The sequence below is a fragment of the Puma concolor genome, chromosome B2, assembly GCF_028749965.1.
Source record: "Puma concolor isolate L17-30 chromosome B2, mPumCon1.1.hap2, whole genome shotgun sequence".
In the NCBI taxonomy this organism is placed as follows: Eukaryota; Metazoa; Chordata; class Mammalia; order Carnivora; family Felidae; genus Puma; species Puma concolor.
In genome coordinates, this window is record NC_141671.1 from 134,306,818 (window position 1) to 134,320,123 (window position 13,306).

The window sequence follows — 13,306 nt, forward strand, 5'->3', positions numbered from 1 at the left end:
GCAGTTTCTTATCCTTTGCCTTACTGGGGATGTCTCAGGAAGTCTCATCCTCTGGATCCCTAAAATCTCCACTGATGTAGTGGATCCATGAATTTGTGCAGTGTTTATTCCCCACTGTCTAGCATGCCTGTGTCTTAATCAGGAAGTCACAATAATGGCCCCTTTCTGCCCACAGGTAGCACAGAGTAATATCCTGTAGAACTCCCAACATGATCAGAGACTCTGCTCGCTCAAACGTAACAGAGAGGAGGAGTATTAGCATAACTGTGTATTTTTCTTATTTTTACATTACATGTTGAAATATTTAGGACATTTTATTAGCGTATCACAGAAAACACATCTAACTCATTTAAGTCATAACAAGTAGTGGGATGTGTTAATTTATGAAAAAGATACAGGGAAATCTTCTTGATAGGAGTGACTCAGTGAGGAACTTCAAAGAGGGGATAGACAGCCCTTACAACTTACCTTCTTCATTTTGTTTTCTCTTATCCACATGGTGTCTCTAGCCCTAAGTGCATATCCTGGAAAAACTGGCTCCTGATTTATGTCACTTTTCCATATGAGGCCAGTTTAGAATGTCTTCATCCTGATTTCCAGTTAGTCAGCCAGAGTAACACTGATTTGCTTAGCTTGGGTTAGATGGTTGCCTGCAGGCTTGCCCACCATTGTCAGCTGATGGGGCAGTTACAAACACAGATTGTAACATTAGGTCCCTGTCTCTCAATATATGGGGAGGGGTGAGGCGTGGTCAGAAAATATAGACGAAGCAGGAAGTACAATAGTCGTATGCCTTTGAACGGCACTGTGTTTCACCAATTCAACGATGTACATTTCTTTTCACACTTCAACATCTGGAGGAAATCACAGTGTGTCTTATAATTGGTGGTTCCTTACAATCACTGCTGGCCAGGTGGCTTTCAGAATTCTCTGCATACACATGGACTTGTTCATAAGAGTTCATATTGTCACCACTTCGGAAGAAATGTGTGTATTGTTTGACAAAAGCCTGATCCTTGGGGGAAGAGAATTAAATGATATTATTGAGCCTCTCAAAGAAACATGAAAGGAGAAAGATTTTCTCCACCCCAGACTGAGCCGCCCCCCCCCCCCCCCCAGGGCACAGGGAAAGAGAGAGAGGGAGGGGAGTACCTCAATAAAAGCCACCTTAAACAGAGCCCCAGGTGTATTATATAATCCACCAAGCACATTACTCCCTGCGGACAAATAAATAGCTAAAAGTAAGCCAGCAACAATCTGCTGGGGCTTGCTTATTATTCTTAGTGGCATGACTGGATAAATGGAATCCCTCAGTATATCAAGATAAAAACAACGAAAAATACAAAATCATGTAGGAAAACACGAATGTTAAGTACTTTCAAAAAGTGATTTACAAGAGTTTGAATATGAATGTCTTCAGAATACTTAACCAACTTATGTAGATTATTTTGTTTTTTCATGTATGTTTAAGTGTGATATATGATGAAAAAGCTCTGTGTAAGTAAATCTAAAAAAGCCTTTTCAATAAGAAGTAAATACTCTTAGATGGACATAAGAAAGTGATAAAAACTCTAAACAACATATTTTCTTCTTTGGTAGCACATGAAACCATAGTGTGCCTTATAGCAAATGGTGTTATAGAACCAATGAAATATTGTATTTAACTTGGTGAAAAACAAGGGCCATATTTTTCATCTTACACTCTATCTCTTCAACCTGTTATATTTTGATTGAGCATACCTTATAAACATTGTTGTAGCGATTAAGTTTTATGAAATTAGAAACAGTCAGATGAGGGACACCTGGCTGGCTCAGTCAGTGGAGCATGTGACTCTTGATCTCAGGGTAAGGGTTCAAGCTCCACTTTGGGTATAGAGATTACTTTAAAAAAATTTTAAGAAAATGAAATAGATGATACATAATTTTGAGCTCTTACTGAGTGAATGACATTTGGAAGTCTTCTGTTATATTGTGCTTTTGAAAAAATATGTATTTTTTATTTTTAGAGTATCTAAAGTTCTTTAGAGCCTCTCTGGCTAGGTCATAGCATTTCTTGGCTTAACAAAAATGTACTAATGTATTTTATCTTTTTCAGGTTTTTCATATTTCTTTATGGCGCTTAATGAAAAAAACTCAACTAACAAAACCTCCTCCCAATTTTAAATTTGCCTTTCGTGCTTTGGTTCTGGATTTAGAGTTACTTGATTCCTCCATGGAAGAGGCTTCTTTAGGTACTGAATAATTTTAGATATTTGTTTGGCAAAAGAATTTCTAGCCTTATATAAGATAAATGATTTGAGAAAAGCACCAAGTTTTTGTGACGTGGGTAGACTGTCTATACTGACAGGCAGAGAATTTAAGCCGTGCTCTGGGAAGCCCATGGGCTCCAAGGATCTGCCATGTGTCCCCAAGCTCACAGCCTCAACCCTCCTTTCCTGGCTCCCCCCATGCAATTTTAACACTTCCTTTAAATTTTGAAAGAAACCTCTCACTACTTCCACAGAAGAATGAACAGTGAGTGGCTCACTTAGGTGTCAGTATTTAGTGTTTTTCTTCTCCAGGAAGTTTACATTCTAAGAAAGGACAATGTGCAGAGCACAGTATTAAATATGAAGACAAACTTCTCATTGTGGCACTTTCTATGCCAGGGGACTTTAGCAATTAAAGGCACGGAAAATTTGGGATGGGATTAAATCTAACCCTCAGTCCAGAGTTTGTTTTTCTCTTGACCAGCGGAATGGGTGGACGTGAAATATTCTGTACCCATAAGTGATAAAGAATATTCTCCTGAGGAAGTAGCAGCAGCGATTAAAATTCAAGCCATGTGGAGAGGGACTTATGTCAGATTACTTATGAAAGCTAGAACACCAGGTATAGTTTTTCTATCACTCATAAAATGAACTTGTGTATGCAAGAATGGATATTTGTGTGTTAATGAAAAGCATTTTGGAGTTCTCCTTCTTTATGACTTGGCTAATTCTTTTTAATTTTGTAAATACTGAAATACCTTGAGATCAGAATGCATGTCAGCTCATTCACTCTCGTGTTTCCAGAATTTGGCACCACGGCTGGCAGAGTAAGCACACCACAAATACGTGCTCAAAGAATGGATGAGTGCATGAATGATCAGCTATGCTTTCCCAGTCCGTTATGAGCTCTTTAAAACAATTGTTTCTCTGTACATCTCCAATGCCTAGTAGAATGCTACAGCAGTCAGCTTCAACTAAGTCATGGATGTGTTTACATTTGCAGACCATTTTTCAAAGAAATAAATGAATGAATGAGTAAATGAATGAATTGGATGAAATAAGCTTTCCTGTATCCATGTGACATATACTTAGAAAGCACAGAATGCATTTGAACTGTATTCTATTGAATCAAATTATTTACGTATATATAATGAACTATTTTTGTGAAAACATTTATTTTATTTTAACTTTTTATCAGCTTAAAATACAGCACTGCAGAGGTAAAAATCATATTTAACCATTTTTTTCTGCAATTTTTGTTGACACTTCCATGAGAAAAGTCTTATGCCCAATAGAATTAATTCTTTGAATATATTGAAACATTTTGTTATAAAGTGTCTCTATTTGAAGTATTTAATGAGAATGATCAAAATGTTCACATCAGCAGTGAAAACTGCAGCTACACAAATAAACAAATAAACCACATTGTAGGGGCACCTGGGTGACTCAGTTGGTTAAGCGTCCAACTTTGGCTCAGGTCATGATCTCACAGTTTGTGGGTTCGAGCCCCATATGGGGCTCTATGCTGACAGTGTGGAGACAGTGCTGAGATTGTTTCGGATTCTCTGTCTCCCTCTCTCTCTCTCTGCCCCTTCCCTGCTCATGTGTGCAAACAGGCATAAATAAATAAAGAAACATTAAAAAAAAAAAAAACTACATTGTGTAGTTGTGTGATGAAAAAATATACTTGAAAAAATATACTGTTGCTTGGTTTTGGTATTATTCTATTAGAGAAAGTAAAGATAAAAGTATCAAATTAAACATATAGTAAAATATACATTTTGTTGTCCACATATGCTGTAAAAATTACATTCAAACAATGATTTTCTTTCTCTTTTTAGAGACAGAAACTTGGGCAATTTAATGTTTTAATCATATTTGCATTGCTTTCACTCAGTGGATATTTATTGAATGACTTGGGCACACAGCACTGTTCTAAATTCTGACCTTATTCAAGTCAGTTAAACTGGCAGAGTTTCTGCTCTGATGAATATTGTGTTCTGGTTGGGGTAGGCATACAATAGGAAAGTAACTACATTAAGACATCAATTTCAGATACTGTTAAGTACTATGAAGAAATTAGGATAATTTAGGGAAAAAGTCAGGTTGTGGCATGTTAAATTTGAGCCATTTACTATGGATTTCCATTTTTCTTGCCAAATCACCTACTTCTAAACCAATGTGGGTTATGGGATGGAGCTTTAGTGGGATCCCATTATCCACTGTTTATTTATTTATTTTTAGGAAAATGGTTGAATTATTTTTTTCTGACATAAGAGCTTTCATAAGGAACTCTTGGTGTGATAAAAGATCTCCTGATATAAAACTCTTTGATGAGAATCTTCAATTAGATCAAAGAACACTTCATGATTTTTACCCTAAAGATGAAGTGAAACAGCATAAAACAGTGAGCAGAACTGTCGGTGAGGAAGTTTATAGCTTTATATTTTAAACATGATTTTGCTGCTAATAAATCCTATGGCTTTGGACAACACCTTATGAATTTCAACTTCTTTGTTGGCAAAAGGAGGGTTTTGAACAGGATGATCTTTCAGGCATCTTACAGCTTTTATTTTTTAATTATTTTAATTTTTAATTATTTTTAGACACAAAGGAAAATACCAGCGTTGCAGATATGCTTCAGAGAGTTTGGGCTATATTGGAGCTGAATATAGAACAGTATGCAATTTCTCTCTTAAGGTAAAGCAGTAAATGGATTTTCTTATTACAGAATCTTCGTGTCCTGCAAATTCCTATTCAAATGCGACCATGTTCAGTGAGTTTCCCTAATCACACACCACTGCTTCCAAACTTCCACGATATTTTGTCTGAAACATTTCTATGCTACTTACTATTTTTGGTTTGTATCAATTATTCTTGACTAAAATTCTAGGCAGAAAGCCTCTGCTCTCTTGAGCAAAGTTTCTTCAAGTCTTGTGGTGTTGAGATGACCAAGATCAGAGTTGCTGGGGGAGGGGATTCCAGAAAACAATTACAATTGTCATTTCAGATGTCTGGAGGGCAACGCTCTAAAAACACACGTAAACCAGAAGTAGACTGAGCCTTAGCTAAACTGTACTATGGCCACAAACTATATTTGAGAGACAAGATAATCTGAACAGAACTAAGAGAAATGATAAATTATATATATATGTATATATATATACAATATATATACAATATATACACAATATATACATGTATATATATATGTATATATGTATGTATGTATGTATGTATATATATATGTATATATTGTATATATATACATGTATATATATGTGTATATATATATATACATGTATATATATGTGTATATATATACATGTATATATATACTATATATATATAGTGTGTATATATATATATATATATATATATATATATATATATATATAATTTACACACACACACACACATAAAAGAAGTAGACCTTCTGGTGATGTTGGAGTTAGCAAACAAAATCTCAAAAGTTAACTATAATTGAAATGCCAAAGAAAATAAAGAATAGGAGAAAATAGATCAAACGTTTAGATTAATAAAGCACAGTCAAATAGAAATGATATAAATGAAGATTTTAACAACTAATATTAAAAACATATTAGTGGGTTTGGGGCACCAGGGTGGCTCAGTCGATTAAGAGTCCAACTGTTGATTTTGGCTCAGGTCATGGTCTCACATTTCATAAGATCGAGCCCTGCATCAGGCTCTGCACTGACAGTGCAGGGCCTGCATGGGATTCTCTCTTCCTCCCTTTCTCTACCCCTCTTCCTCCCTCTCTCTTTCAAAATAAATAAATAAACTTAAAAAAAAAATTATTGGTGGGTTTAACAGCAGATTTGTCAGAACAGAAGAAGACATTGGTGAACTTGAACTTGGAGACAGATCAATAGAAAAATATCCAAACTGAAGCATAGGGGAAAGCCAGTGGGAAATAAGAAAAGAGCACAAGGGACATGTGGAGTATGCTCAGAAAGTCTGATACTGTAATTATAGCCCCAGAATGCAAAAAGATGATGCCCGAGGCCTTTCCCAAACAGGTAAAACACATCAACTCATGTTTTTGGGAGACTGCATGCAAACTCCATGCAGAAAGGATGCAAAGAAAAGCACACCTAGACTCACAGTAGTAAAACTCAAAAACAGAGGCCAAAAGAAAACCCTTCAAAGAGCCAGAAAAATAATGTGCATTAGCTTCAAAGGGCAATCAACAAATAGCTACATATAGGAGTAAATTTCATGACCTTAGCAGTGAAAAATGTAGAAGTTGGGTAAAAGGTTTTAAAGAGTTCTAATGTTATAGCATTACTGCCGAAATGGTGTAAGTAATACTTTAGATGAAGCTCTAACAGGGGAAGGGATACATAGTATCCTTTCTAGCAATATGCTAATGAACCAACCAATGATTCTAAGAAGAAATAAGATTAATCTCACAAATCTTCTGAAGAACAGAAAGGGAGGAAACATTAACCAATTCATAATCTTGATTTAAAAAATTCACCAAGGGCAGAAACAAAATGAAATTGCAAACCAATCACCCTCTTGAAATTGCCATCCAATCACCTTTTTGAGTAGGTGCAAAAATATGTAATAAAATATTAGCAAATCAACATTGGAATTAAATAAAAAAGGATAATACCTTATAATCAAGTGGGTCTCCTATTCCCAGACATATAATGGTGACTTAACATTAGAAAAGTTTTCATTTTAATTCATTGCATTAACAGGGAAAAGGAACAAATCATTCGGTCCTGCAGATAGGTTCCAAAAAAAACATTTGATAGAATTTAACACAAACTGAAAATTAATTTTTTTTTTTTGTTTTTAGAAAACTTGGACTAGAGAAGTCTTTCACTAATATGCTATTGGTATCCAGTATTTTCAAAACTTACTACAAACATGATTAGTGGTAGAATTTTGAAAGCTTTTTCTTAAGTTTAGAAATGAGACAAAAACTTCTGCCTGACTACTTCCATTCACGATAAACCTGGCATAATTCTGAGAAGGGCAAAATGGCAATAAAGCAAAATAAAAGTCATTGGAGTTTGAAGGGAAAAAAATAAAACCACCACTGTTTACAGATGACATAATTGTATATGTAGGATGTTTTTTAAAATCTGCAGAAAAATTATTAGAATTAATGAGAGAATTAAGAAAAGTTGTCAGAGACAAGGTCGATATAAAATAACAATTAGATTTCTGTTTGTAAGAGACAAATAGAAAATTACATATGAAAATATATAAACATTTTGAATAACCTAAAGATAGTGAAACAAAATTGCACAGTGGACCAAATATCAAAATTTTAAACACAGAGGAAATCCAAATCTTTATAGTATTTGTCTCACCCTGAAAGTGAGTCTCACTCACCTCACCGTAATCCTGGCTCACAGATGCTGCCGATAGCTGATCATCCAGCTTGACTCACTTTTGGTCCAGAATGTTTTCTAAAAGGGCAACCCTTTTGCCTGAGATTCCAGCTGAGTGGACACAAAGAAAGGGCACAACCCTTCTTCTCTAACCTGCCTTTGCATTCTGGGGAAAATCTCTGGGCCAGAAATTATATATAGTTTTCATGTAAATGAAGTGTCAAAACTATGAGCTCCCCTGTTAGGGAGCTGGTGTATTTGAGGTGTAGGTGTCTTTGAAACATAGGCAGAACTACATCAGGGGGCCACTGTTCCTCTCCAGGCGCTCTTTCCACCATAGCCAAGAGCATTTCTTAGAAATTCAGTGACCATCCAATACAGAGGCCATGCTCTTTCAATAGTTTGAGTTCTAGACCCAAATCTATTGGATGGATGAAACTGACATGGCTGACTGATCTTTAAATGTAAATAGTGGGAGCATCCAAAGCTACCTCCTCACCCTAGCTGGATTATCTTATTTGGTCAAAAGCCCATCTTTCAGCATAAGACCTATACTAACTGCAGCTCTACTAATTATCAGATGTGTACTCTGGGGTAAGTCTCTTATTCTTTCTAAAGTTAAAATTTTATTAATAATATTTAATATAGGGAAATAACAATTTTAATATAAGGAAAACAAAACGTACCTCACAGTACTATTCCTTCATAAGGATGTAAAGATAAATTAAGGTAACACAGGAAAAGTACTTACCACAAGCTACAGATTGGGTCATTACAGAACATTAGCAATTGTAAATACTGCTTTATTATTACTACTGAATGGGAACTTTGAGGTCCTGCAGCCTAGCCTTACATTCCCAGATCTTAAGGGGCAGAACTTCACCAAGTGAACTTTGGGCAAGGCTCAGTTTATGGGTATAACTTTCTTTCTGTACTAGGATGCAAAGTTAAAATCTTTCAAGTCTTTTGGAAATATTTCTCTGGGTCAGTTCTCTGGGTCATTCAAGATATTCTATAAAGTATATCAGGATTTTGATGGCCCTATATGCACTAGAATATCCTAAGGCTTATGAAAAAGTGTGAAAGGTATGATGGGAATAGTAACTGGAATGCCTCTAAATCCTTCCCTTACCTTAGAATGGTGGCTGCTCCCATTACAATTCCCGAGGTTGCCTGCTTAGTGGCTGCTTTGGCTCAGCCAACACCCACATTTGGGTTAGGCCAGTTCCCATGGGATTGGTAGTGGTGCTCTGCATTGAAAGACCATCACGTCATAGTTCCTAGTTAGCGTGGTCAGGGTATTTATCATTTGAACTGGGACACTTTTCCAAAAGGGACAGAAGGAGCACTATTAATAATTATGCCAGGATTATGAGCATACATCAGGACTGCCCCAGGCAAACCAGGATATGTGTCCATCTTAGTTCTCATGACTCCCTCAAAGGCTTACAACTGCCGCAAGGATAAATCTGTCAATTTTCTCCCATCATCAAAGACCAATGATCAAATGGAACATGTGGATCCTATGCCCCATAAGACTCTCATGGCTTTGCTTCTCACTGACAGTATAGTTAAGCCATGCCTTCTGGAAGGCAAGAACACCTCTGGCTCTGTCTTAACCTCTAATACAGAACCATTTTCTATGGCCATGATGGCTTCCATCCCAGCAAATTCCATCGACAGTATTCCAAAGACCCTAGATTCCTTGTGCTACTGAAGCTAGATCCAGTTCCTGGCAAAGTGGGAGGATAAGAACATAGAGGATCTTTCACATCACTCTCATCCTGTTCTGAGATAAGCCGCAGCCTTCCAGGAGGAAACAGAGAAATCTCTACCCGTACTTGTTGTAGCCAGTTGCACACACCATTCCCTTATGGGCCAGAAATCATGTAGAAGGAAAGCTCTGACATTCTTTCCTTGTTCATGTCTTTAGTGGGTTTTTTTGTTTGTTTTATTCGTTTTTTTACAAATCCATGCCTTACTTTAAACTATATTCTGTATTGATTCCCTATGTCAATTTCAGACCTTCAGTGGCCTCCACCCAGTTTTACTGCTACTTTGCCTGTTTCTCATTTTCCTATCCTTATAGTTTGAGTTTTGGTGCTGATTTCCTACCCAGAAACTTTAATTACTTTCTCAATCATGAGTTAAGTTCTCCTTTGATTAAGAACTTCAGATAACTTTAGAGATCTTTGAGAGACATCTTTCATGGTTGACCGGGAATGGGAGTCCCCTACCTGGGAGCCATGCACCATGAGCCCTCAGCCTTTGACTAAGGACTCAATCCAGCCAACAATAGACTGTGGTCTTTTATGTTGTCTTGCCTATTTATTTTTTTGTACATAAAGTTTATTTTAGAAGTTGTCTTGGCCATTGCAACTTAAATTATTTTTACATTTCTAGACTAATGTTTAAAAGCAAGTGCAAGTCTGTTGAATCTTATCCGTGCTATCAAGATGAAGAAACTAAGATTGCTTTCGCCGACTATACTGTGACGTATGCAGACCAGCCACCAAATAGTTGGTTTATAGTATTCAGGTGAGGTTATCATAAATTGTCATATGATGTCACCTTTAAAGGCATGCAGTATTCACATGTGTAGTTTTATTCATGGTAGTAGTGAAACTACAAACTTTTAGCTTACTTTCACAAGTTAGCACTTCTTCCCCACCTGCTATACATTACTGAGATATTATAGGAATTTTTATCCATGTTTCTTTAAATGAAATATGAAGAATGTGAAGTTAATTATTAGAAATTTTTATGTGTATGAAAAAATAATATAATAAATGCAAGTGCTTTCTATATAGAAAGAAATAATTTCATTTTCAAGTAATATTACTAGGTAAAAGTCACAAATAACTTACAAAATGAGATTTTTAAAAGGTTTTCATTTATATGACAAAGTATATTAATAATTAAGGAACCAATATGTATACTTTCTAGTTATTTGAAACTTCAAACTTACTTTTTTATTTCTTGGCAGTAAACCTAATTTCAAACTTTCTGTATGATTCATGTCAAGAGAAAGTTTATGCTTTTGTAATTACAGAGAAACATTTTTGTTTCCTCAAGATATGATCTTGCTTCCCAAAGTATATACCACGCTTCCAGTCTGCATGCTCCACGTTGTTAACAATGACACAATGGAACAAGTGCCAAAAGTGTTCCAAAAAGTGGTGCCTTATCATTATACAAGGAATAAGGTAGGTGCAAAATGTATTCTCCTCATACGATACAGTGACAGTGAGAAGCCAGTGCCTTGCAAGATTCCAGGAGAAGGTAGAGCAGATGTGCTTTCAATCTGCTTAAAAGAGGAATAAGGGTCCTGGTCTTTTTTTCTAGAAGTCCCATTTATTTGACAACCTGAGGTATTTAACGTGAGTGCTAGAACATTCACCTCTCAGCTCTCTTTTTGTCTTCTCTCCAAAGAAGGTATGACAAAAGGAAAGCATTGGAAATTCTTATTAAAATCATAAAATCATACAAACTCTTAAAATGGAAATGGAGCTGAAGGGTTCATTTAGTCCTGTTATTTGATCAAATCAGCCGGTTGCCTCATTTCCTCTGGGCTTTACTCGATCCCTAAATATTTCAGGAGATTTGTGATTACGTGGCCACTCCTTACCGACCACCCCCAGTCTTTTATAGGGATACACAGATTCCTTAAAAAGCACTTGACACTTTATTTCTGCCAGATGGTAGATGCTAATCTGATGATCGCTCAAATCATGTTGCCTCTCTATTTGAATCTCATCTTTGTGTTTTGGGTTATCTCCTCTAAGAGGGAAGGACAACAAAAGGCAGTACATACCTACACTGCAAGTTGGGACTTTTTTTTCCCCCTGATTCTTCATTCTTCAGCCGGATAACTTTGAACCTTTTTGTCTTTCTTTTTGAACTATGGCTGTAATTGACTTTGACACTTCATTTCAGCCTATGATTCTTTGCAGTATTTTGCACAAATTAAGACATGAATACTGGTGTATGGGAATGAACAATAAATTTTAAAAAATACTAACTCCAGGGGCGCCTGGGTGGCGCAGTCGGTTAAGCGTCCGACTTCAGCCAGGTCACGATCTCGCGGTCCGTGAGTTCGAGCCCCGCGTCGGGCTCTGGGCTGATGGCTCAGAGCCTGGAGCCTGTTTCCCATTCTGTGTCTCCCTCTGTCTCTGCCCCTCCCCTGTTCATGCTCTGTCTCTCTCTGTCCCAAAAATAAATAAACGTTGAAGAAAAAAAAAAATACTAACTCCATAAAAAACCGAATAGCTCTTTTGTTTTAGGGATTAAAAAAAATAAGATTAAAAAAATTTTAAGACTTCATTGCATGTTATATTAACAATAAATAGGCGTTTTAGGTTCACAGCAAAATAGAGAGGCAAGTACAGAGATTTCTCATAATCGCCCTGCCCCCCCCCCCATGCATAGCCTCCCCCATTATCAACGTGCCCCACCCGAGTGCCACATTTATTACATTGATCATCCTACATTGACACATCATAATCTCCCAAAGTCCATAGTTTATACATTATGGCTCACTGATGGTGCTGTACATTCTTTGGGTTTGGACAAATATGAAATAACATGTAGCCATCATTACGGTATCATAAAGAGGGTTTTCACAGCCATAAAAATCCTCTGTGATCCACCTATGTATTCTCCTTCTCCAACCCGCTTGCAATCCCTGATCTTTTTTCTGTGGGGATTTACTTTTTCCAGAATGTCATAAAGTTGGACTCTTATAGTATGTAACCCTTTCAGATGGGCTTCTTTCACTTAAAAACACACATTTAAATTTTGTCCCTGTCTTTTTATGACTTAATAGCCCATTTCTTTGTAATAATAATATTCCATTGTCCACATGTATCAAAGTTAATTGATTCACCTACTGAAGGACATTTTCGCTGCTTCCAAGTTATGGCAACCATGGCTAAAGCACCTACATACATCTGTGTGCAGGTTTTCGTACAGACATAATTTTTCGACTCCTCTGGGTAAATACCAAGGAGCACTATTGCTGGACTGAAAAATGAGAGTATGTGTGGTTTTATAAGAAATCACCAAATTATCCTTCAGAGTGTCTGTACCATTTTTTATTCCCACTGGCAATGAATGAGACTTTCTGTTGCTCTGTATCCTCATCAACATATGGTGTTTTCGGTGTTGTGGATCTTCACTATTCTAATATGTATGTAGTGGTATCTCATGGTTGGTTGAGTTTCTCTGATAACATGCGATGTGGAGAATCTTTTTGTATTTGCCATCTGTGTATCTTCTTTGGCGAGATGTCTGTTAAATTTTTTTTAAACAGGTTGTTTTCTTATTGTTGAGTTTTAAGGGTTTTTGTATATTTTGGATAACAGTCCTTTATTATATGTGTCTTTTGCAAATATTTAAATATTACGTTACTGTCATTCAGGAGTCTTGAAGTAGTTTAGAATAGTCAGGTTCTCTCTTAAAACCCTATCACTGGTTTAGCTTTAGACTTTCACTTACCAATATGTATCCTACCATTTTATAACTCTTTATTTTCCCTCTTAAAATTATTCTCTGAGCCTAGGCAAACACAAAATCAGAGTCATGTAATTTTGTTCTGTTTCTTTAATGCATTAGTACCACAAACTCAAATAATAATGAAAAGAGAGGTAATTCTGTGTAAATCTTCCCTTATTTCCTTGCCCCAATATA

At 36.3% G+C, this 13,306-nt stretch overlaps 1 protein-coding gene across 5 annotated transcripts in view; it reads left to right on the forward strand.

The window, feature by feature from the left end:
- Positions 1-13,306, forward strand: part of ADGB (androglobin) — a 164,621-nt gene that overhangs the window by 107,125 nt on the left and 44,190 nt on the right. For 4 of the 5 annotated variants that reach the window (XM_086708075.1, XM_086708076.1, XM_086708078.1 and 1 more), the window contains 5 exons: positions 2,096-2,231; positions 2,734-2,871; positions 4,856-4,949; positions 10,022-10,156; positions 10,671-10,824. In XM_086708075.1, the coding sequence (XP_086564201.1) occupies positions 2,096-2,231; positions 2,734-2,871; positions 4,856-4,949; positions 10,022-10,156; positions 10,671-10,824 (657 nt within the window). The remainder of the gene's footprint in view (positions 1-2,095; positions 2,232-2,733; positions 2,872-4,855; positions 4,950-10,021; positions 10,157-10,670; positions 10,825-13,306) is intronic. The other variant, XM_086708077.1, reaches the window with a different exon arrangement.